This window comes from Hyperolius riggenbachi, chromosome 12 (assembly GCF_040937935.1).
Source record: "Hyperolius riggenbachi isolate aHypRig1 chromosome 12, aHypRig1.pri, whole genome shotgun sequence".
Classification (NCBI taxonomy): domain Eukaryota; kingdom Metazoa; phylum Chordata; class Amphibia; order Anura; family Hyperoliidae; genus Hyperolius; species Hyperolius riggenbachi.
The window spans coordinates 106,676,983-106,698,016 of NC_090657.1; the positions used below are offsets into that span (position 1 = coordinate 106,676,983).

The 21,034-nt window shown below is 45.4% G+C and overlaps 1 protein-coding gene across 2 annotated transcripts in view; it reads left to right on the plus strand.

The window, feature by feature from the left end:
- The first annotated feature begins 1,733 nt into the window (after positions 1–1,733).
- SCRN2 (secernin 2) overlaps positions 1,734–21,034 on the plus strand; it is a 43,700-nt gene continuing 24,399 nt past the window's right edge. Inside the window, exons 1-4 of one of the 2 annotated variants that reach the window (XM_068263116.1) lie at positions 1,734–1,849; positions 9,923–10,167; positions 10,253–10,434; positions 16,892–17,097. In XM_068263116.1, the coding sequence (XP_068119217.1) occupies positions 10,000–10,167; positions 10,253–10,434; positions 16,892–17,097 (556 nt within the window). In that variant the 5' untranslated portion in view covers positions 1,734–1,849; positions 9,923–9,999. The remainder of the gene's footprint in view (positions 1,850–9,922; positions 10,168–10,252; positions 10,435–16,891; positions 17,098–21,034) is intronic. The other variant, XM_068263115.1, reaches the window with a different exon arrangement.

Genomic DNA, 21,034 nt, shown 5'->3' on the forward strand with positions numbered 1-21,034 from the left:
ATCACATGATGTGGAGTAAGTAGTGTTGCAGCAGAGATGATTAATTACCTCTGGATTGATATGAAATATGCACTGTTGCTGGGCTGTGAGGGTAGGGTTGGGGAACACTAGAGAACAGTGCTGGAACAACAGGCAGGATGGAGTACCTGGAATATCTGGAAAGCTCTATGCTATCCTGAACCTTCCCTCTGCTAACATAAGTATTAAACCTGAAGAGAGTTTTCTCACTTCAGGTTTACTTTAAGGTCACGTTCACAGTGGTGCGTTGCAGTGCGGCATAACAATCACTATGTAACGCAGCTTGCTGCACCGCACTGCGATCTTCACAGTGAAGCAGGTGTGTTGTGGTATTATGGAGTCTGGCATGATAAAGTACTGTGTGCAGTGTGTTACTGCTAAATATGTGCATTCATGGTTACAGTGAAGCATAATTTTCATTGACTGTATGCTTTACTGTATGTGACACTATGTCAGTTTTCTATCAGTTTTGCCTAACTGGACAGGAAATGTACATCTTTCATGTGTAAACACAGCTATAGAAGCACATACAAAACTGATACAAAACTGACAGGACTGAACTGGACTGGAAATGTACACCTTATGTGTGAACACAGCCATAGAAGCACATACAAAACTACACAGCCATAGAAGTACATACAAAACCACACAGCCATAGAAGCACATACAAAATCACACAGCCATAGAAGCACATACAAAACCGACAGGAATGGACTTGGGATGTACAGATTTGTGTGTAAACACATCCATAGAAACACATACAAAGTTTATGCCAACTGTCAAAAACTGACAGGACAGGACTGGACACCTTTTTATGTATGAACCAAACCGTTTTTTCCCCTAAACGCTCAGCTAATGTTAATGGATGGGCCAAATTCCACTGGAGCGATTGCGATTACCAAATTGCAAAACGCAGGACATGCTGCATTTTTCGCGTTTAGCATTTCTGCAATGTAAAGTATATAAACGCTGGCGTAATCGCTCATCAAAACCTGCACAGAGCAATTTTGCTAGCGTTTTGAAGTTACTGCACACTGTAAAAAAATAAAAGTTAATTGAAAGACCAATCAGAGTTAAAAACGCTAATCGCTAAACAATCGCTGGCAAAACGCTTACACTTTTTAAAGGGAACCAGAGGTGGGTTTTAAGAATCCTATTAGCACACAGAGGCTGGTTCTGCATATAATCACCAGCCTCTGTTACTATACTGTTTGCCGCTCCCCGCCTGTGTCCCTTCCCTGCAATCAGCTGACAGAGGCAGGGAGAGAAGGGACGCAGACGGGGAATGGCAATATAGAGGAGGCGGGGGAGCGGCGGAGAGTGACACTCTGCATGTAAACAGCCTGCTAGCGACACAATGCGTGTCGCTAGCATGGCTGTTTGATTTATGGGGACAGCAGAGCTCAGGGGGGGCCTGGGGGGGGAACAGTATAGTAACAGAGGCTGGTGATTATATGCAGAACCAGCCTCTGTGTGTTAATAGGATTCTTAAAACCCACCTTGGGTTCTTTTTAAAATCGCTACCTAAAATCGGCAGAAAACGCTCAGGAAATCGCTTACAAAACGTTCATACAAAACGCTAGCGATTAGCGATAGCGATTTGTAGTGGGTTCCAGGCCTCATTGATATCTATACAGGCTATTTCAAACACGTTGTTGGACTCTGGAGCAATTCTAGTTGCAACCACTGGGGGCAGAGGATGTCTTTGCGGCCTACTCTGGTTTCAGACAGTAGCTTACAGAGGTCAGCTGTCAGCTCTGATAAACAGGAAAACACAGGAATAAAACAAGTACAGGACAGAGTCTGGTCTGGAGAAGCTGTGTACACTCAGGTGAGAACGTGCAAATAAATTGTAGCTCAAATTACAAATGAAACCCTATTTGTGTAATCTTTGGAGTGGGAAGGTGCTTTTCCTCTGCAACTGACTTCCTTGAACTGAAAAAAGTTTGGTCACTGTTGAAAGTTACAATGTAATTCTATAGTCATAGGAACTGCTACCGTGTTATAAATATCTCTTGTGCGTTCCTATTGGTTAAGATGTGACACATAAGAACGTCAGAAGTGCATACACAGCACTTTTGACGTTCAGATTATATGCTCTGCACAGCAGTGAGGTGTGATATTGCACTGCTGCATGCATTTGTTGGCAAAGTGCAACACTGTCCCATTCACTGTAGTAAATAGAATCAGCAGCACAGATGGCATGTGTTCATACGTGTTGCGTTCTGCTCGCAAGGCCATTCTGCGTTTAACAATGTGAATGAGGTCTAACTGTTTGATTAGGGCCTGAGCCCACTAATGCAGTTGTGTCCGCTTTTCAGCATCTTTAAGGCCACGTTCACATAATTGATGCAGACTGGCCATGCTTCTGTGCGCCGCATGCTGATCCCATTCACTACATTAAATGGGTCAGTGCTGCACTTAGGCAAAAAAAAAGAGATAAGCCATGCTGTACAGTGGCCATTACACTGCACTGCACCATTGTGAACGAGGACAAAGGGAGGGTTCACTCTGAACATTTTTTCTGATTTCAAATTTGAGTTCGTATGCAAATTTTTACATGTAATTTTTCAGCACGGCTAATAAAGGTCAATGGGAAAAGCTGCAAGAAGGCATACATTTGAAATCGGCACCGGTAAACTTGGGCGCTGGATACACCCGGGCCCTGATAATTACTATTCCCCCTCCAGGCCGCCATGGATAGTGGGGGAATGATATAATTCGGCTTCCAGCGATTGCTGGAGGCCGAATTATTGTGTGTTTTTAAAGAAAACCTGAGCTGAAATTGAAAAGTCAAAATAAACATACACAGGCCATACTTACCTCCCGTGTAGTATACGCCTCAATCTCAATCTCTTTCTCCTCTCCCGCGTCCTGTTTGTCCACTGTGATCAAGGGAATTCTCTGTCCTCCATTTTGAAAATGGCCATTACCCCATAACAGCTTTCTGGTCAGCACACTGTTAAACTGTGACATCACCCACTTGAGCCATAGGGAAACATGGACATTACCGGCCACATCAGTTGTCCTCTCAGCTATAACTGACAGCAATTGATATATAACTGACAGCCACTGATATATTTCAGTTCTGACAAAATGTTGTCAGAACTGGAAAGGATCATTGTCAGAAGAAAATGGTGAGTTTCTGAGAGGAACTGATGGCAAGGTAACTATGTAATGTTCATTTCAAGTTACCTCATTTGTTTATTTTAAATAATTTTACTCAGTACAGGTTCCCTTTAACTTCCCTGGCGGTAAGCCCGACCTCAGGTCGGGCTACGCGCGCAGGAGGATTTCTGAGGCCCTGCTGGGCCGATCTGCATAATTTTTTTTCTGTACACGCAGCTAGCACTTTGCTAGCTGCGTGTACTTTCCGATGGCCGCCGCTCCGCGCCGATTCGCCGCTATCCGCTGTGCCGCCCCCCCTCCAGACCTCCGCTGATCACAGGAGGCAATCGCAGTAGGTAGGGGGGTGCGCTAGGCTAGCTACATGACTTAAAAAAATTAAATAAAATAGTGCTGCGCTGCCCCCTGGCGGTTCTAATTAACCGCCAGGGAGGTTAAGCAACGTCGGCTCCGTCTTCTGACGCTGCCGACGTTAATCACTGAGCACCGCTGTAGATGTGATTCCCTTTATAGTCTATGGTGTCGCCGACTGCGCCCAAATCTAGCAGCGCTGAAAAGCACTGCTCTGGCAAGAAGTACATTTTTTGGTAACTTTTCGATAGCCGGGCGCATCCACTAGGTGGCGATAAATCTCCACCAGAATTACATCTTTCCCTACTATCCATGGCGGCCTTGAGGGGGCATAGTAATTAACGCCACCTAGTGGATGCACCCGGCTAACAGAAAAGTACCCATTTTTTTTTTCACACATGTGAAAATGCAAATGTGAAAACCTGAATTTTAGCATAAACGATTTTCCATTGACTTTCATTAGATCTGTGGCAAATGCAGTTTGCGTGCATTCGGAAAAGACGCACAATCTTTAATAAGTGTGAACTCAGCCTAATGCCACTTTTTAGGCAACACTTTTATCATTTCAGGCCCCCCTATTTTTTCAGCAGAACATTAGTAAAGGATTCGGGAAGTTTAATCTAAGGGCCTGTTCACATGGGAATTGAACATGTTTTAATTGCTTTGTTTGTCATTTGTCACTCAAGCGCTGTCTATTCAGATGAATGGAAAGTGATTTTTTAAAATATCGGTACCAGCTTCTCCCTTAATTCCTGCAAACGCTGCACTTGAACCCATAATCTCCGGTCATCACATTTGATGATTGGCTAAGCATGGCATTTCCGTGCCCCTCCACTGTGCTAAAAACTCAATCCGTTTGCCAAATAACAGAAACCTATGCCAAACGCTTCTCTACTCGTTTGCAGAGAAATGTTTAGCATTGGCTAGACGCGACACCGATATAAGCCCGTGTGAACTGGGTCTATGTTATACGACGTTATGACCTATCACACAAAGAACCTTATTCACATAGGAACAACTAATCAAATTGTCCAAGAACTGGATGTGAATCCTGCTGCATATAATTTAGGAGCAACCGATAACTGAAACTTCAACCCCCTTGGTGGTATTATTCTTTCCAGATTTTAGGGTCAAAAAGCAGTGCAACTTTTTGCACCCTTTCAGACCCTACCAGGAAAAAAAAATCATGCTGCTAGGGAGATCTGCAGGAGCTCAGCATTTACTCACCACCATGGGATCCAGCGCTGCAGTTTTCCCTCAGCCCTGTGGGTGGCACTGTAACTCTATAGTGAGATTGCCGTTGTCGTCATGGCTACAGACAGCGATCTCACCAGGCGGAAGCAGAGCCTCGGAGGAGAGGAAAAAGAATGGCAGCCAACATCGGGATCCCCCGGGAAATGAGTGCGCGCATTGCTCTGCATAGACCTCTGACGACTACCACGAGTTCAGCTCGGGGGTTACCGCTTCTGGCATGTTTTTTCCCACCCCGAGATGTACTCGTGATTACCACTAAGGAGGTTAATCATACAAGATATGCTGGTAAAATTTTGATTGAATGTGTCATACCCAGAGATGGAGTAAGATGTAATGGGGCCCTCGGCAGGGTGGTAGATTTGGGGCCCCCTTGTGGTCCTTTTGGTAAGCTGAAGTGGAGAGAGGTCAGTGAAGGTGGCAGGTGGGCTCCTTGACACCCACTAGGCCCCAAGCACCTGCCTAGGTTGCCTGGTGGATACTCATGCTCTGGTCATACCTTGTGTAAGAAATAGTAGTACAACAGAGGCGCCAAGAAGATTAATACACACTAAAAGCAGTTTAAAAAGGGAGGTAGTGGTGGATTTACCTCCCCATAGATGAGTTAATTTGGTCGATTTCAGATTTCTGTGGCAGTTGGCTTGTTAAAGAGCTTGTTTCAGTTACGCATTGATTTGATGATGAAACTGGTTCTACCTGCGAAACGCATCACACATTGGAGTATATAATAAAGTGCTTTTTGTTTAAAATTTACCACATTGGGGAGGTAAGTCCACCACTACCTCCCTTTTTAAACTGCTTTTAGGCCTGGTGCACACCAAAAACCGCTAGCAGATCCGCAAAATGCGAGCAGATTTTGAAACGCTTTTTCTTCTTTTTCTGTAGCGTTTCAGCTAGCATTTTGCGGTTTTGCGAAGCGTTTTTGGTGTAGTAGATTTCATGTATTGTTACAGTAAAGCTGTTACTGAACAGCTACTGTAACAAAAAACGCCTGGCAAACCGCTCTGAAGTGCCGTTTTTCAGAGCGTTTTGCGTTTTTCCTATACTTAACATTGAGGCAGAAACGCATCCACAATCCAAAATCTGCAGCAGCCCGGGAGTATGCGTTTCTGCAAAACGCCTCCCACTCTGGTGTGCACCAGCCCATTGAAATACATTACCCTAGCGGATCCGCACCCGCAAGCGGATCGCAAACCGCAGCAGAACCGCTCTGGTGTGCACTAGGCCTTAGTGTATATGAATCTTCTTGGTGCCTCTGTTGTGCTACTATTTCATACTGCGTCCATCCTTGGTGGAGGGGTGGTTGCTATTTTCTTCGGATCTCTAGAGAGTGACTTCTTAACCTTAGTGGGGTCAGGTGCATGTTCCTCACCTGCCTATACTGTAGTTTCCTGTGTGGTCACTTACCTTTGTGAGTATTATTAAACACAAAGTACCTATACCCACATTACTTTGACATACTACACTATCGTGTGCTCTTGGTTTCTTCTTTTGTCTTTCTATAAGCATACCTTCTGTAGGGATGGGAAAAAATCTGACTTTCTGGGTTAGCCCCGCATTGTGCAATGTGTAGGGCCTGACTTCTGAAAAGGCCACATAGACCCAGGCCTTGGGTAGCTGCTGCCCAAGGGGTGACTGGACATAGAAAAGAGGTTGCTGAATATGGTAAAAGAGCCTGCACATGAAGAGGGGAAGCTGGAAATGGGGAGCAACACTTTGAAGAGGGAAGCTTATGCCAAGGGAAATGTACAAAAAAAGAGATGGGCTGCTGTACATGGATGTTACGCATGGAAGAGGGGGCTGCACATAGAATGTGAGGGTGCTGGCTACACGTATTAGGCTTCTTTTCCACGGGCAGTTGAACTGTGTGCTCAGCAAGCAGTTGCCAGGCAACAGTGAGCAGTTACCAGGCAGCAGTAAGCAGTTGTGTGAGTTTGAGAGGCATTTCACTGCCTATCAACAGTCCATGGAAAAGAGGCTTTAGGGAAGCCACAAGAAAGATGTCTTAGGGGCAAAAAAATATATATAAATCCAGCCGTGACAGAGCCGGATCATCCATAAGGTTTCATTAACCACCCTGGCGTTCTGATTAAATCGCCAGGGTGGCTGCGGGAGGGTTTTTTTTAAATAAAAAAAAAACTATTTCATGCAGCCAACTGAAAGTTGGCTGCATGAAAGCCCACTAGAGGGCGCTCCGGAGGCGATCTTCCGATCGCCTCCGGCGGCAAGAGATAACACGGAAGGCCGCAATGAGCGGCCCTCCGTGTTTCGCTTCCCTCGTCGCCATGGCGACGAGCGGAGTGACGTCATGGACGTCAGCCGACGTCTTGACGTCAGCCGCCTCCGATCCAGCCCTTAGCGCTGGCCGGAACTGTTTGTTCCGGCTACGCTGGGCTCGGGCGGCTGGGGGGACCCTCTTTCGCCGCTGCACGCGGCGGATCGCCGCGCTGCAGCGGCGATCAGGCAGCACACGCGGCTGGCAAAGTGCCGGCTGCGTGTGCTGCTTTTTATTTCGTGCAAATCGGCCCAGCAGGGCCTGAGCGGCAGCCTCTGGCGGTGTTGGACGAGCTGAGCTCGTCCAGACCGCTCAGCAGGTTAACTGCTTGGTGCTGCCTGGTAACTGCTTGCTGAGGACACAGCTCAACAGTCCGTGGAAAAGAGGCCTGAGGCCTCTTTTCCACACACTGTTAAACTGTGTGCTCAGCAAGCAGTTACCAGGCAGCAGTGAGCAGATCCCAGGCAGCAGTGAGCAGATACCAGGCAGCAACAAGCAGTTACCAGGCAGCAACAAGCAGTTACCAGGCAGCAGTGAGCAGTTGTGAGAGTATGAGAGGCATTTCACTGCCTTTCAACAGTCCATAGAAAAGAGGCATAAGGCAACTAGGGACAGTGATGTCGCGAACTGTTCGCCGCGAACAGGCCATGGGGAATGTCCTCTGGGTCATTTCCGCATTCATCATACTACGCATTACTCTGCAATTGCTTTCCAGGCGGCCACGCTGTCTTGATTGTGTGCCTGCAGCTGGAAGCGCTCTGTGCATGGGCACGACGTCACTCAGAGCACGTCACTCAAGGACGCGCGGCCACCGGGAAAGTGTCTGCGCAGTAATGCGTAGTATGATGAATGCGGAAATTACCCGAGGTCATTCCCCATGACCTGTTCGCCGCAAACAGTTCGGGCCATCTCTAACTAGGGATGGTCAATGAGATGCAAATAATTTTGGGTTGATGCAGCATAATGCAAATTTTGTATGCAAATTTATGCAGCTTCACATGAACCAACCAAATCCTGCTGGGGTAAAATTCGATTGGTCCATTTTAAAGCTGCATTAATGTGCATACAATATTTGCATAATCCTGCATCAACTCGAAATTATTTGCAGCTCACTGACCATCCGCAAAGGTAACTTAGACCCCTTTTTCCATGAGCAGTTGATAGGCAGTGAAAAGCTTCCCAAACTCTCACAACTGATGGCTGTTGCCTGGTAACTGCTTGCTGAGCACACAGTTCAACTGTCCGTGGAAAAGAGGCCCACTTTTCCAGGGACAGTTGAACTGTGTGCTCAGCAAGCAGTTACCAGGCTGCAGCATGCAGTTACCAGGCAGCAGTAAGCAGTTCTGAGAGTTTAAGGGCCTGTTCATACTTGCTGCGTTTGTAGAACGCGTATAAATTCAAAGAAACGCAAGTTGAAAAAACGCATGCGTTTTTCTTGCGTTTGAATGCGTTTTCTATTGCGTTTTGCACAAACACGTGACCCAGGGGAAAAAAAAGAATTATGGGAACCGCAGAGGAAAACGGACGCTAAAAACGCAATAGTACGCGTTTTTGATACGCGTCCATAGACTTTCATTGCGTCCGTTTCTATGCGTATCGCACAGAACTGCGTGCAGCAATGCGGATGAGAAACGTATGCGTCTCATACGCATACATGTGAACTAGCCCATTCAAAAGCATTAGGAGCCGTTTCTATGCGTTTTTTGTTCCAGTACGCGTTCCCTGAAAACGGCTAGGAACGCATATAGTGTGAACAGGCCCTAAGAGGCATTGCCTATCAACAGTAAGGGCTCTTTCACATGGGCAGATGAACTGTGTGCTCAGCAGGCAGTTACCAGGCAGCAGTAAGCAGTTACCAAGCAGTAACGACCATTTACCAGGCAGCAGCAAGCAGTTGTGAGAGTTCAACAGGCTTTTCACTGCCTATCAACTGCTCGTGTGAAAGGGCCCTAAGGCTTCTTTTCCACGGACTGTTGATAGGCAGTGAAATGCCTCTCAAACTCTCACAACTGCTCACTGCTGCCTGGTAATTTTTTGCTGAGCACGCAGCTCAACAATCCGTGGAAAAGGGGCCTTAGGCAGTTGCATGGAGAGAGAATAGGGGCTTAGTTGATGCTGGCCTCCATCAACTCTTACCAAAAAAGCCAGGTGGCCATCAATCACCTTAAAGGGAACCAGAGACGAACAGTATTGTAAAAAGGAAAAAGCTTTTATACATACCTGGGGCTTCCTCCAGCGCCATAATCCTGGATCGCTCCCACGCTGCCGCCCTCCGCCGCCTCTATCGCCGCTACCGGGTCCCGTCACTTCTGGCGGATGCGGCCAATTGTACGCAAGAACAGGGACTCCCTACATATCATTACGCATACGCCTGCGTAGTATGGAGGCGCATGCGTAAGGATATGGAGAGAGTCCCTGTTCTTGCATACAATTGGCCACGTCCGCCGGTAGTGACGCACTGCGCTTGCGTCAACTGGCCGAAAGTACGGGACCAGGTACCGGCGGATAGAGGCAGCGGAGGACGGCGGTGTGGGAGCGATCCAGGCTTATAGGGTTGGAGGAAGCCGCAGGTATATATAAAAGTTTTTTGCAACGTCTCTGGTTCTCTTTAATCCGTCTCTGCCATCTATGCTTTCATTTCTCAACTGGGTCTTGTAAAATATGGCCTCTTTTCCACGGACTGTTCATAGGCAGTGAAATGCCTCTCAAACTCTCACAACTGCTCGCTGCTGCCTGGTAACTGCTCACTGCTGCCTGGCAACTGCTTGCTGAGAACACAGTTCAACAGTCCATGGAAAAGAGGCCTTACATTTGTTGCAAGAGGCTTCTACATTCTAGAGTTTGAACTTGTGCTTGGAAATGTTTTACTTGACCTGAATTTTATATTAACTCAAAAGCTAGTTGGACTGTTGGTTTTCAGAGTTCATCTGCCACATTTGGAACTGAAGGGAAGGCTGCATTCCATCTGACACAGCACCATGTCTGATCCAGAGTACCCAAACTCATGTGACTGCTTTGTGTCCCTTCCTCCGGCCTCCAGCTCCCCTGCTGTTATCTTTGCCAAGAACTCAGATCGCCCTAGTGCGGAGGTCCAGGAGGTGGTATACTATCCATCAGCCACATATCCTTCAGGGGCAATGGTCAAGGTGAGATTTTCTGACTTTGGCTTATTTTTTTTTTAAAGTTGTATATATATATGTCCTTCTTAAACATAACTTGATCACTACTTAGTGTACATACATAGAAGTGGAGCAGGTTCCAAAGACATTGGCTGTGCTCCTGAGTCGTCCTGCCTGGCTTTGGGGAGCTGAAATGGGTGCCAACGAGATGGGCGTCTGTGTTGGCAATGAAGCTGTGTGGACCAAGGAACCAGTTGCAGACTGTGATGCTCTGCTGGGCATGGATCTGGTCAGGTGAGTGGTGCAAACATTGTGTGTAGTTACCGAACCGTGGCCTCTCTATTCACTAAGAACTACTTTCTTTCTTCTGCGTGAGCTGGTTAAACTGTCAGTCCACCCAGAACAAATAGTTAAATTTTCTTGAAAAACAAAGCAGATGGAGAACCCCAATAGTGCAATATGTCAAACCAATTGGTCAAAAGAGTAAATACATTATAATTTACTCACAAAGGTGGGTTACCTCTGGTAACCACTCAGAGTCGGTAGGCAGGTGTTAAAAATGTCGCTCTCCGTAGAAGAAAAGGAGGTAACACCCCTCCACCAAGGCTCGACACTCAGGATAAATGTTCAAAACGGAGGTGCCAGATAAGGGTAAAATAGTTAAAAACCTTTTAAAAAGGGGGAGGTAGTGGTGGACTTACCTCCCACAAGTAGACACACGATCAGTTATTCACTGAAAAATATCTTTATTCAAAAAGACTCGAGTAATAGCAACACATTTTACGGGTAACATCCCGCTTCATCAGGCAGTATATGGAGCTAGGAGGAACAAATATACATGCAAGGAACTTATATAATATCATATATAATATCAAAAATGAGGTTCTGCATAAAAAATCCTAATATTCTATAAATTTATATACAACGGTACACAATCGATTGTATGTTTATGGTCAATCTGAACAATTACACATGATTATAACACTACAATAAAAAGCTGCCTCAGTATTAAATAAATTAGAAATACAACTTATTAAATACCTATATATATATATATATATATATATATATATATATATATATATATATATATTCATTATAAATTGGTAGAATGTTAAACCTGTATCTATTCACTATTTTAAGTGCATTTGCCAATTTGCCAATAATCAATTTAGATCCTCTAGTCTGTGAAGCATTAAGATAAGTGCTAAGACAAAGTATCAGTAAAATATCACTCAACTAGCAACGGGTTAAAAGAGAATGAGTACTCTGGCAGAATGCCAGTAAAACAGCAAGTGTATGTTGCCTTGTAAAGATCAAGGTCAGGTATGGGCGCCTCCGTGAGGTGTGCTGGTTCTTTAACCTATATATACTGCTATTCAAGATTGGGGCAGCCAATGAGGAAGCTGATTGTCATAATCAGTGGATGTGTCTGCAGACGGCGTCTGATTAGCATAGCGAACAGCCAATGTGCAAACAGCCAACGACACTGGAAGAAGAAAGACATTCTCTCTCAGTGTGTAGGGAGGGGGGACGACGACAATTATTGGCATGGGGGGGGGGGCAGAGAGCGGCGGTGGGGGGACACAGAGGCATGTCATGAGGCAGGGAACAAGCCTCTGTGTCCCATCTGCCCCCCACCTCACCAAGACAAGACAAGACAAATAACATTTATATCGCGCTTTTCTCCTGGCGGACTCAAAGCGCCACAGCAGCAGCCTCTATAGGCAGTAGCTGTGTTAGGGAGACTTGCCAAAGGTCTCCTACTGAATAGGTGGTGGCTTACTGAACAGGCAGAGCCGAGATTCGAACCCAGGTCTCCTGTGTCAGAGGCAGAGCCCTTAACCATTACACCTTCCAGCCACCGCCTCGGGTTCTCTTTAAATTGTATCTGAGCCGAAGCTTGAGTACAAAATTAGATATTTACCTAAAGAGAGGGAAGCTTCAGGATTCTTTTGAGGCTTCCCTCCAAGCTCCGATGCCCCTCCCCCCTCCTTGCTGAGTGTCACCTTCCCCCAGAAGATTGGCGACAAGGCATTGTCACCAATCATATCAGGGCCGTGTGCCTCCTCTCCCATCAGCGCAGCCACAAGCGTCTCTATGCTACTGTACATGCGCAGCCATAATCACGCAGATACTGCACAGGCGTGCTCGTAACAGTGGAAAAGAGCAGGTACACTGATTAAGGGAGGACATCAGAGCACGGAGGGAAGCCTCAATAGAATCCTGAGGCTTCTTTCTCTTTAAGTAAATAACTCTTTTTTATAATCTGAACTTCGGCTTGGGTTCCCTCTAAAGGCTCATACACACATTAGACCATAGTCTTTTGAAAATGAAAGCTCACAGACCAATCTTACCACCCTTCATGTAGTATGAGAGCCATACTCTACACAGTCTTTTCTATGGAGCTGAACTCAACATCAGAAAAACATCTTTGCTAGATGCTGCACACACAGATGCTGTACAGACACAAAAGATCAGTATCTGCAAAAGATCTGTTCCTGCCAAAAATCCATTCCTGCAAATTGCAATGATAGTCTATGAGATCTGCCGATCATCATACACACATGATTTAACTGACATTCATCTGCAGATCAAGCAATCATCTGCAGATCTGAAAATCCGTCCTGGTGGATCTGATCTGCAAATAAATGTCAGTTAAATCATGCTTGTTTCTGGTGGTATTCAGACACTACTGCAGCCAAATAAATCAGCAGGGCTGCCAGGCAACTGGTATTGTTGAAAAGTAGGTGTAATGCTCGCATACAGTAGATAACGGATCAGCTGCTCCTGTTTCATTGCATTTAGTGGCGTATGCTATGAAAGAATATTTTTTAAACGTTTATCTTGTGGAATCTTCTATGGGGAGGTGAGTACCTCTTCTCTTATTTTTTATTCGAACATTGTTTTATCTTTTTGGCGTCTCTGTGTTTTTGATATCAGTATCACTAGTCCATCTTTGGTGGAGGGGTCTACACCCGTTCTTCCTGCCTACAGCGAGCGACATCTTAACCACTTCAGCCTAACTGGCCGAAAATTTTCGTCCAGTTAGGCTGCGCGCACTCCCACAGGTCGCGCACGCTCCCGCGCCCCCCCCCCCCTGTGCGCGCTCCCACTGGCAGCCGTTAGCCCAGCGATCAATGAAAGGGATTATAAATCTCTTCAGACGCTGCGGCTTTTCTGAGATCAAAAATTTCCCCGTCTTCATACTTCTTCCTGGGAGCGAGATCGATCGCTCCCAGGACTTTTTGACTGTGGCCATCTTGTGGCCAAATAACAAACTACACCAAAAAACACTTTGCACTGAATAAATACATTTTGAAACATTTAAAATCCCCTGTTTACCTCCCAAACCAAAAAATACCCACATACAAGTTTTAATAAAAAATAAAATTACAATAATAAAAAAAAAACATAAATAGTTACCTAAGGGTCTAAACTTTTTAAATATTCATGTCAAAGGAGTATATCAATATGATTTATTAAATTATGGGCTTCTAAATAGTGATGGACGCAAATTGAAAAAATGCATCTTTATTTTCAAATAAAATATTGGCACCATACATTGTGATAGGGACATAATTTAAATGGTGTAATAAGCGGGACAAATGGGCAAATGAAATACATGGGTTTTAATTATGGTAACATATATTAATTTCAAACTATAATGGCCAAAAGCTGAGCAATAATTATTTTTTTCCATTTCTTTCTCAATATTCCTGTTAAAATGGATTTAGAATAAATTAATTCTCAGCAAAATGTATCACCCACAGAAAGCCTAATTGGTGGTGGAAAAAACAAGATATAGATCAGTTCATTGTGATGAGTAGTGCTAAAGTTATTGGCAAATGAATGGGAGGTGAAAGTTGCTAAGATGTAAAAAAATTATTCCTGTTAAAAAATTATTCCTGTTAAAATGGATTTAGAATAAATTAATTCTCAGCAAAATGTATCACCCACAGAAAGCCTAATTGGTGGCGGAAAAAACAAGATATAGATCAGTTCATTGTGATGAGTAGTGCTAAAGTTATTGGCAAATGAATGGGAGGTGAAAGTTGCTCAGATGTAAAAAAATCTCAACCCTGTAGGCTGAAGTGGTTAATCTACCCCGAGGGGACAGGTAAAGTTCACCTAACGCCTTTAAAGTGGTTGCTAGTCAGCAACTTACTGTTGTGAGTATATCTTTTATTTATATCTATTATTTTCTTTTTACCATATTGGGAGAAAATACTACGCTATGGTGGGCTCTCGATTTCTCTATTGTTTTTACAAATTATTGTCAGAACTGACAAGATTAGCTGCATGCTTGTTTCTGGTATTAATCAGTCACTACTGCAGTGAAATAGATCAGCAGGGCTGCCAGGCAACTGGTATTGTTTAAAAAGAAATAAATATGTCGGCCTCCATATACCTCTCAGTTCAGGTGTCCTTAAAGAGACTCCGTAACAAAAATGTTAGCAGTATTTCTCCTATCCTACAAGTTCCTAAGGCTGTTCCATTGTGCTCTGGCTTACTGCAGCACTTTCTACTTGCACAGTCTTTGTAATAAATCAACTTTATCTTTCCCCTGTCGGACTTGTTGGCTGTGTCTGGAAGGCTGCCAACTCTTCAGTAATGTGAACAACTTAACTCCTTCCAAGCCCCTCCAGTGCTCCTGTGACTATTCCTCACAGACAATGTCCCTGCTCTCACTGTCAGCTTGTCTGCTATCTGTGAGGCTGATAAACACAGACTGATAAACTGAACAAAGAATAGCTGGCTGATGAGGAAGCTGCCTGTCAGGCTGACACGAGTGCAGACCCGAGACTACAGGCTCTAAAGACACAGCTTGTCATGCTTCACTGACACAGAGCTCTTTCAAAACTTGCACATAACCTCTGGAGACTGAATTCAATGTGTAACCCACTGAATTCTCTGTGTACTCACTGTGTATCACCTGAGTTCACTGCTCTGCTGATGTACTTCCTGTTTTGGTGGCCATCTTTTCTGTTTACAAAACAGTTTATAAAACGGTTTTTTTACCCTCTTTATTGCAGCGGAGAGCAGCAAAAATAATACAGAGGGGGCTAGGAGATGACCCCAAACAGGCAGGGATGTTTGTTTATACTTCATTTTGTGAATACAGATTCTCTTTAAAGAGAACCCGAGGTGGGTTTGAAGAATATTATCTGCATACAGAGGCTGGATCTGCCTATACAGCCCAGCCTCTGTTGCTATCCCAAACCCCACTAAGGTCCCCCTGCACTCTGCAATCCCTCATAAATCACAGCCACGCTGCTGACAAACAGCTTGTCAGAGCTGGCTGTGTTTATCTCTATACTGTCAGTCTGCTGCTCTCCCCGCCTCCAGCAGAACTCCAGTCCCCGCCTGCATCCCTTCCCTCCCTGCTGATTGGAGGGAAGGGAGGGGGGCAGGGACCGGAGCTATGCAGGAGGCGGGGGAGCAGCTGAGACTGACACTACAGATGTAAACACAGCCTCACAGCACTGCTGTGATTTATGAGGGATTGCAGAGTGCAGGGGGACCTTAGGGGGGTTTGGGATAGCAACAGAGGCTGGGCTGTATAGGCAGATCCAGCCTCTGTATGCAGATAACATTCTTTAAACACACCTTGGGTTCTCTTTAAGGCTGTAATATAATGCAGGAGAAAAACCATGTTTGTAGCCCCACATGTGTCAACGTGGTAGAGTTACTCAGCAGCAAAAAAAAGGTGACATGTTGCTTCTAAGTGTGGCTGCTGTATTCTCGATATTGCATAAGACTTGATTGTTAACTTTATGAAAATGGTTTTCATGTAATAAAACTACCGTATATTCCGGCATATAAGACGACTGGGCATGTAAGACGACCCCCAAACTTTTCCAGTTAAAATATAGAGTTTGGGATATACTCGCAGCATAAGACTACCCTTCTTCCAATGCACACCAAATGAAAATTGAAAAAACATCATATACTGGTCCTGTGTATGAACAGATACAGGTGCTGTACTGTATGTGGTACCCAGCATATAACAGTGTATAGGGAATTGACTAGTTGGATTAGTCCCTCTCCCTAGTGGATTGATCAGCTCTCCTTGTCTACCTGTTTCAGAGCGTTATAGAAGAATAGATTGCGCTATGCCCATAAAACATGCCTCTTTCACCCTTCTGGCCCACCCTTGTATCCTATTTTCCTCCTTCTCTGCCTCTCAGATCTCGCACATGTGCGCCTGCGCCGCTTCACTACAGTCCTCAGCAGCGAGATCTGAGAGGCAGTAACAGGATAGGGTGTATCACCCAGCATCAATGACACCTGGTGTATAAGACGACCCCTGTCTCTTCAGGAGATTTTCAAGGCTTAAAAAGTAGTCTTATACGCCAGAATATACAGTAGTTGAAAAAAATTTCAAAGCACCTGTGTACAAGAGGCATAGTACAAGGCAATGCTCAGAAGCCAGTCACAGGCTGTATTAAGCTTCCTCAAACTGATCCCTGGTATATTTGGTTACAGTGATGAGCTTAAAAATGTGATGAACATGGCAAATTCAAATTCCAGGTCAAGAGGAACCAGAATTCTCATAAAGATGGAACTGGAAATGTGTATGTACTAATCCAATATAAGAACTGCCTATTAAGTAACTGCAAGTTTTTCTTGATGGGCAGTTTTTGAACAGGATGAGCACTATCACATTTTCTGTTTTGGGCTAGTTGAATTTTAGGATCCTCATCATCTGTTTGGCCTCTGCCTGATGCATTTGTATTCTGTTCTGTAGGCTGGCACTAGAGCGCTCCACATCTGCCAAAATTGCATTGGAGACAATAACTGGACTCCTGGCAGATTATGGTCAGGGTGGCCACTGTCGGGAAGATTCTCAACCCGAGCGATTTGTGTATCAAAACACCTTCCTTCTGTGTGACCGCCAAGAAGCTTATGTGCTTGAGACTGCTGGGACATACTGGGCAGCAGAGAGAATCACTGGTAAGTTACAGATTATTGCAAAATGCTTCTATGGCTAAAGAGGCTAAAGAGAATCTGCAGGGGCAGCTGGAAAAATCCCCTTTTACCCTCCGTTTAGTAAAACAGAGGCTGGGTTTTCTGACAACAGAGTATGGCAGCTTCAAACAGTAAACAAACGATGTGCAGAGCAGCACTTGCCAGGAGTAAATATGTCACCACCTGTGATACATTTCAGAATGTAAATCAGGGTGAGAAAAGGTCTTACAAACGGCAAACAATCATCTAATAACTTATAATTAAATATTGTCAACAAAGAAACCATTTTATTTATTACGGTATTTTCAGTACTGTTCCTATTTAACCTCCTGAGCGGTATGGACGAGCTCAGCTCGTCCATCACCGCCGGAGGCTGCCGCTCAGGCCCTGCTGGGCCGATTTGCTTCAGATAAAAAGCAGCACACGCAGCCGGCACTTTGCCAGCCGCGTGTGCTGCCTGATCGCCGCCGTTCTGCGGCGATCCGCCGCGAGCAGCGGCGAAAGAGGGTCCCCCCAGCCGCCCGAGCCCTGCGCAGCCGGACCAATCAGTTCCGGCCAGCGCTAAGGGCTGGATCGGAGGCGGCTGACGTCAGGACGTCGGCTGATGTCCATGACGTCACTCCGCTCGTCGCCATGGCGACGAGGAAAGCCAAACAAGGAAGGCTGCTCATTGCGGCCTTCCTTGTTTGTTCTGGGCGCCGGAGGCGATCGGAAGAACGCCTCCGGAGCGCCCTCTAGTGGGCTTTCATGCAGCCAACTTTCAGTTGGCTGCATGAAATAGTTTTTTTTTTAATTGAAAAAAAACCCTCCCGCAGCCTCCCTGGCGATCTCAATAGAACGCCGGGGAGGTTAAAGAGGAGCTGTTAGCCATTCTATCTCAGAAATCTCCCCACATATATTAGATAAATACTTGCTCTACTTGCATTACGTATGTATTACACTGTCCACATTCTGATTTCAGTGAGTTTTATCTAGTAAATAAAGAGAATTCAGTTTCAGTTTTACAATCCCTGTGTCTGAAGCCAATCCTGATGTCATTTTCTCCCTGAAGGTGGCCACACACGATACAATAAAATGATCAGATTTTACAGCAATTCGATAAATAAGATTGGATTTCGAGAAAAATTAAAAGCTTTTTTTTCATTCGAGCAAGAAATCAGATCGGATTTTCCGTTTTTATTCGATAAAAGTTGATCGGGAGTGCTGGATTTTACTGATCAATTTTTATGAAAATTGAATGGTGTGTGGTAGATTGTCAGTTTATTAATACATACACCCAAGCAATTTTCTCAGAGTTTCCAATCATTTTTATCATAATTGAGGAAAAATTGAACATAGGTGTGTGGTACATTGGTCAGATTTGTGAAATGTTACAATCAGAGAAATTGATTGCAATTCTTGAATTGAACAGATATTTAAAAAATTGTATGGTGTGTGGCCTTTGCCTGATTGTGTATGCATTGCCCCCCCCCCCCCCCCCCTTCCCCTCAGACACTCCCACACAACTGTGCGCATCCTCACGTCTCATTGTGTGACTTTGCAGACCTGGCTTATTTGTATGGATCAGATTTCAGCTGAGTCACTTTCTCAGCTTCTTAACACAAGAAATATTGGCCAATCAGAGAGGAACAGAGGTGTGGGAGGGGAAAACAGGAGTGAAAGAAACTTCAGCCAATCAGGCTGCATTAGGGCCAGTACACACCAAAAACCTCTAGCAGATCCGCAGATTCGCAGAATGCTAGAGGTTTTTGAAGCAGATTTTCAGAGCGATTCTAGGCATGTTTAGAGAGCTTTCTAAACATGCTTAGCTTTTTTTAATAAAATCCAGGGGATCTGGAAAATGATATTCTATTGAGAAGAAATTTTAAGAGAGATTTTTAACGTTTAGATTGCCTGGTTAGCATCCTTATTATTTGTTTACCATATAAAAATAGAGAATTGATTTTTGCCAAACAGGCCCGATTCACATTTGCGGTTTCAGCCAAACTGATCCACTCTCCGCTTCACCGGATCCGGATGACTCGTCCGTGGCCCTGTTCACATTAGTGAAAACGGATCTGATCAATGATTGATCGGATCCGTTTTTACTTGTCAATACATACCTTATCTTCATAGGCAGCCGGCGGTAGAGGCTTCCTCCTCTTCCGCTGTGACTACACAGCGCGTCATGTAACTAGTCACGACGCGTCATGTAGTCACATGACGTGGAAGAAGACGGAAGCCTCTACCGCCGGCTGCCTATGAAGATAAGGTATGTATTAAGCCTCCCTAGCCCACCCGCCCGGCTGCGCACCCTCCCCTTACCCTCCTGGCACATGCCCCCATCCCCCGTGGAACAGTCCATTTCTTCACTAGTGTGAAGAAACGTTCCGATTCCCATTGCCCCAATGCTGCAATATTTTTTGTCCGGATCCGTTCCGCTAAGCAGAACGGTCTGGAAAATTAGGGCCTGCTGCATTTTTTGGATTCGGGGGCCGGAACGTACCAACGGACGCATGTGAATGGATCCATAGGTTAACATTGGATCCATTCACATCCGTTCCGTTTGTACAGTATACGTTCCGGTTATGTTCCAGAAAAAAACGCAAATGTGAACCGGGCCTAACTCTTTAAAGGGACACTTAAAGAGAATCTGTACTCTAATATTCTTCCAATAAAAAGCATACCATTCTATTCCTTATGTTCCCGTTTGTGCCCCTCTGTGCTGTTTCTGTCACTCCCTGCTGCAATCCTGGCTTGTAATTAACAGTTTTAGGCAGTGTTTACAAACAAATGACTGGCTTCTAACCAGGGTATCATAGGCTGAGAACAGCTTACTGTGTGATTCATGCAGAGCTTGGAGGGGGTGTGTAAAGCTTCTGCCAATGACAAGCAGTGCTGCACATTCCACACATTCCAGCCTCTTGCCCACAGACACGACAGAGGAAAGAAGATAAGATTTATTACAGAGACAGTGCACCTAGAAAAGGTTGCAGTAAGACAGACCACATCAGAACAGGTATAGGAACTTATAGAATAGAAATAATAAGGCTCAATATTTTGTTACAGAGTCTCTTTAACTCACTATAAAAAATGAGTTTTACTCACCTGGGGCTTCCAGCAGCCCCCTGCAGCTGTATCGTGCCCACACCGACTCCATCAGATGCTTCTGGCGGCAGCCACTTCCGGTTTCGGCGACAGGAGCCAACCGGCCGGGAAAGCGAGTGATTCTTCGCATTCCAGGCCACAATAGCGCCCTCTATGCTGCTATAGCATCTAGCATATAGCAGCATAGAGGGCGCTATTGTGGCCGGGAATGCGAAGAATCACTCGCGTTCCCAGCCTGTCGTCTCCTGTCGCCGAAACTGGAAGTAACTGCCGGCGGGGCAAGGAGCATCTGATGGAGTCGGCGTGGGCACGATACAGCTGCAGGGGGCTGCTGGAAGCCCCAGGTGAGTAAAACTCATTTTTTTAGAGTGACTTAAGTGTCCCTTTAAGTAAGACAAACATTTAGTCCAGGATTGTTATAGTGACTCAGCAACTTGTGTAGGGAACAGCAGTCCAGAGAAAATGCTTACACCAGAAAATGGGCCACAGTGTGTTATCCAGCTGTGGAATTTATTTCAAAGACCTACCTGGTGGGTCCTTAACCACTTCCTGACCGCCTAACGCACAGGGGCGGCCAGGAAGTGGAGCCCGCAAGGACCAGCTTATGCCCAAAGGCGGCGGTCCTTGTAAGGGCATGGGCGGAGCGATCGCGTCATCCGTGATGCGATCCGGCGCCTGTCTCCGCTCACCCACCGCAACATCCCGCCGGCCATACGGAAGCGCCGGCGGGATGTTAACCCCGCGATCGCTGCATACAAAGTGTATAATACACTTTGTAATGTTTACAAAGTGTATTATACAGGCTGCCTCCTGCCCTGGTGGTCCCAATGTCCGA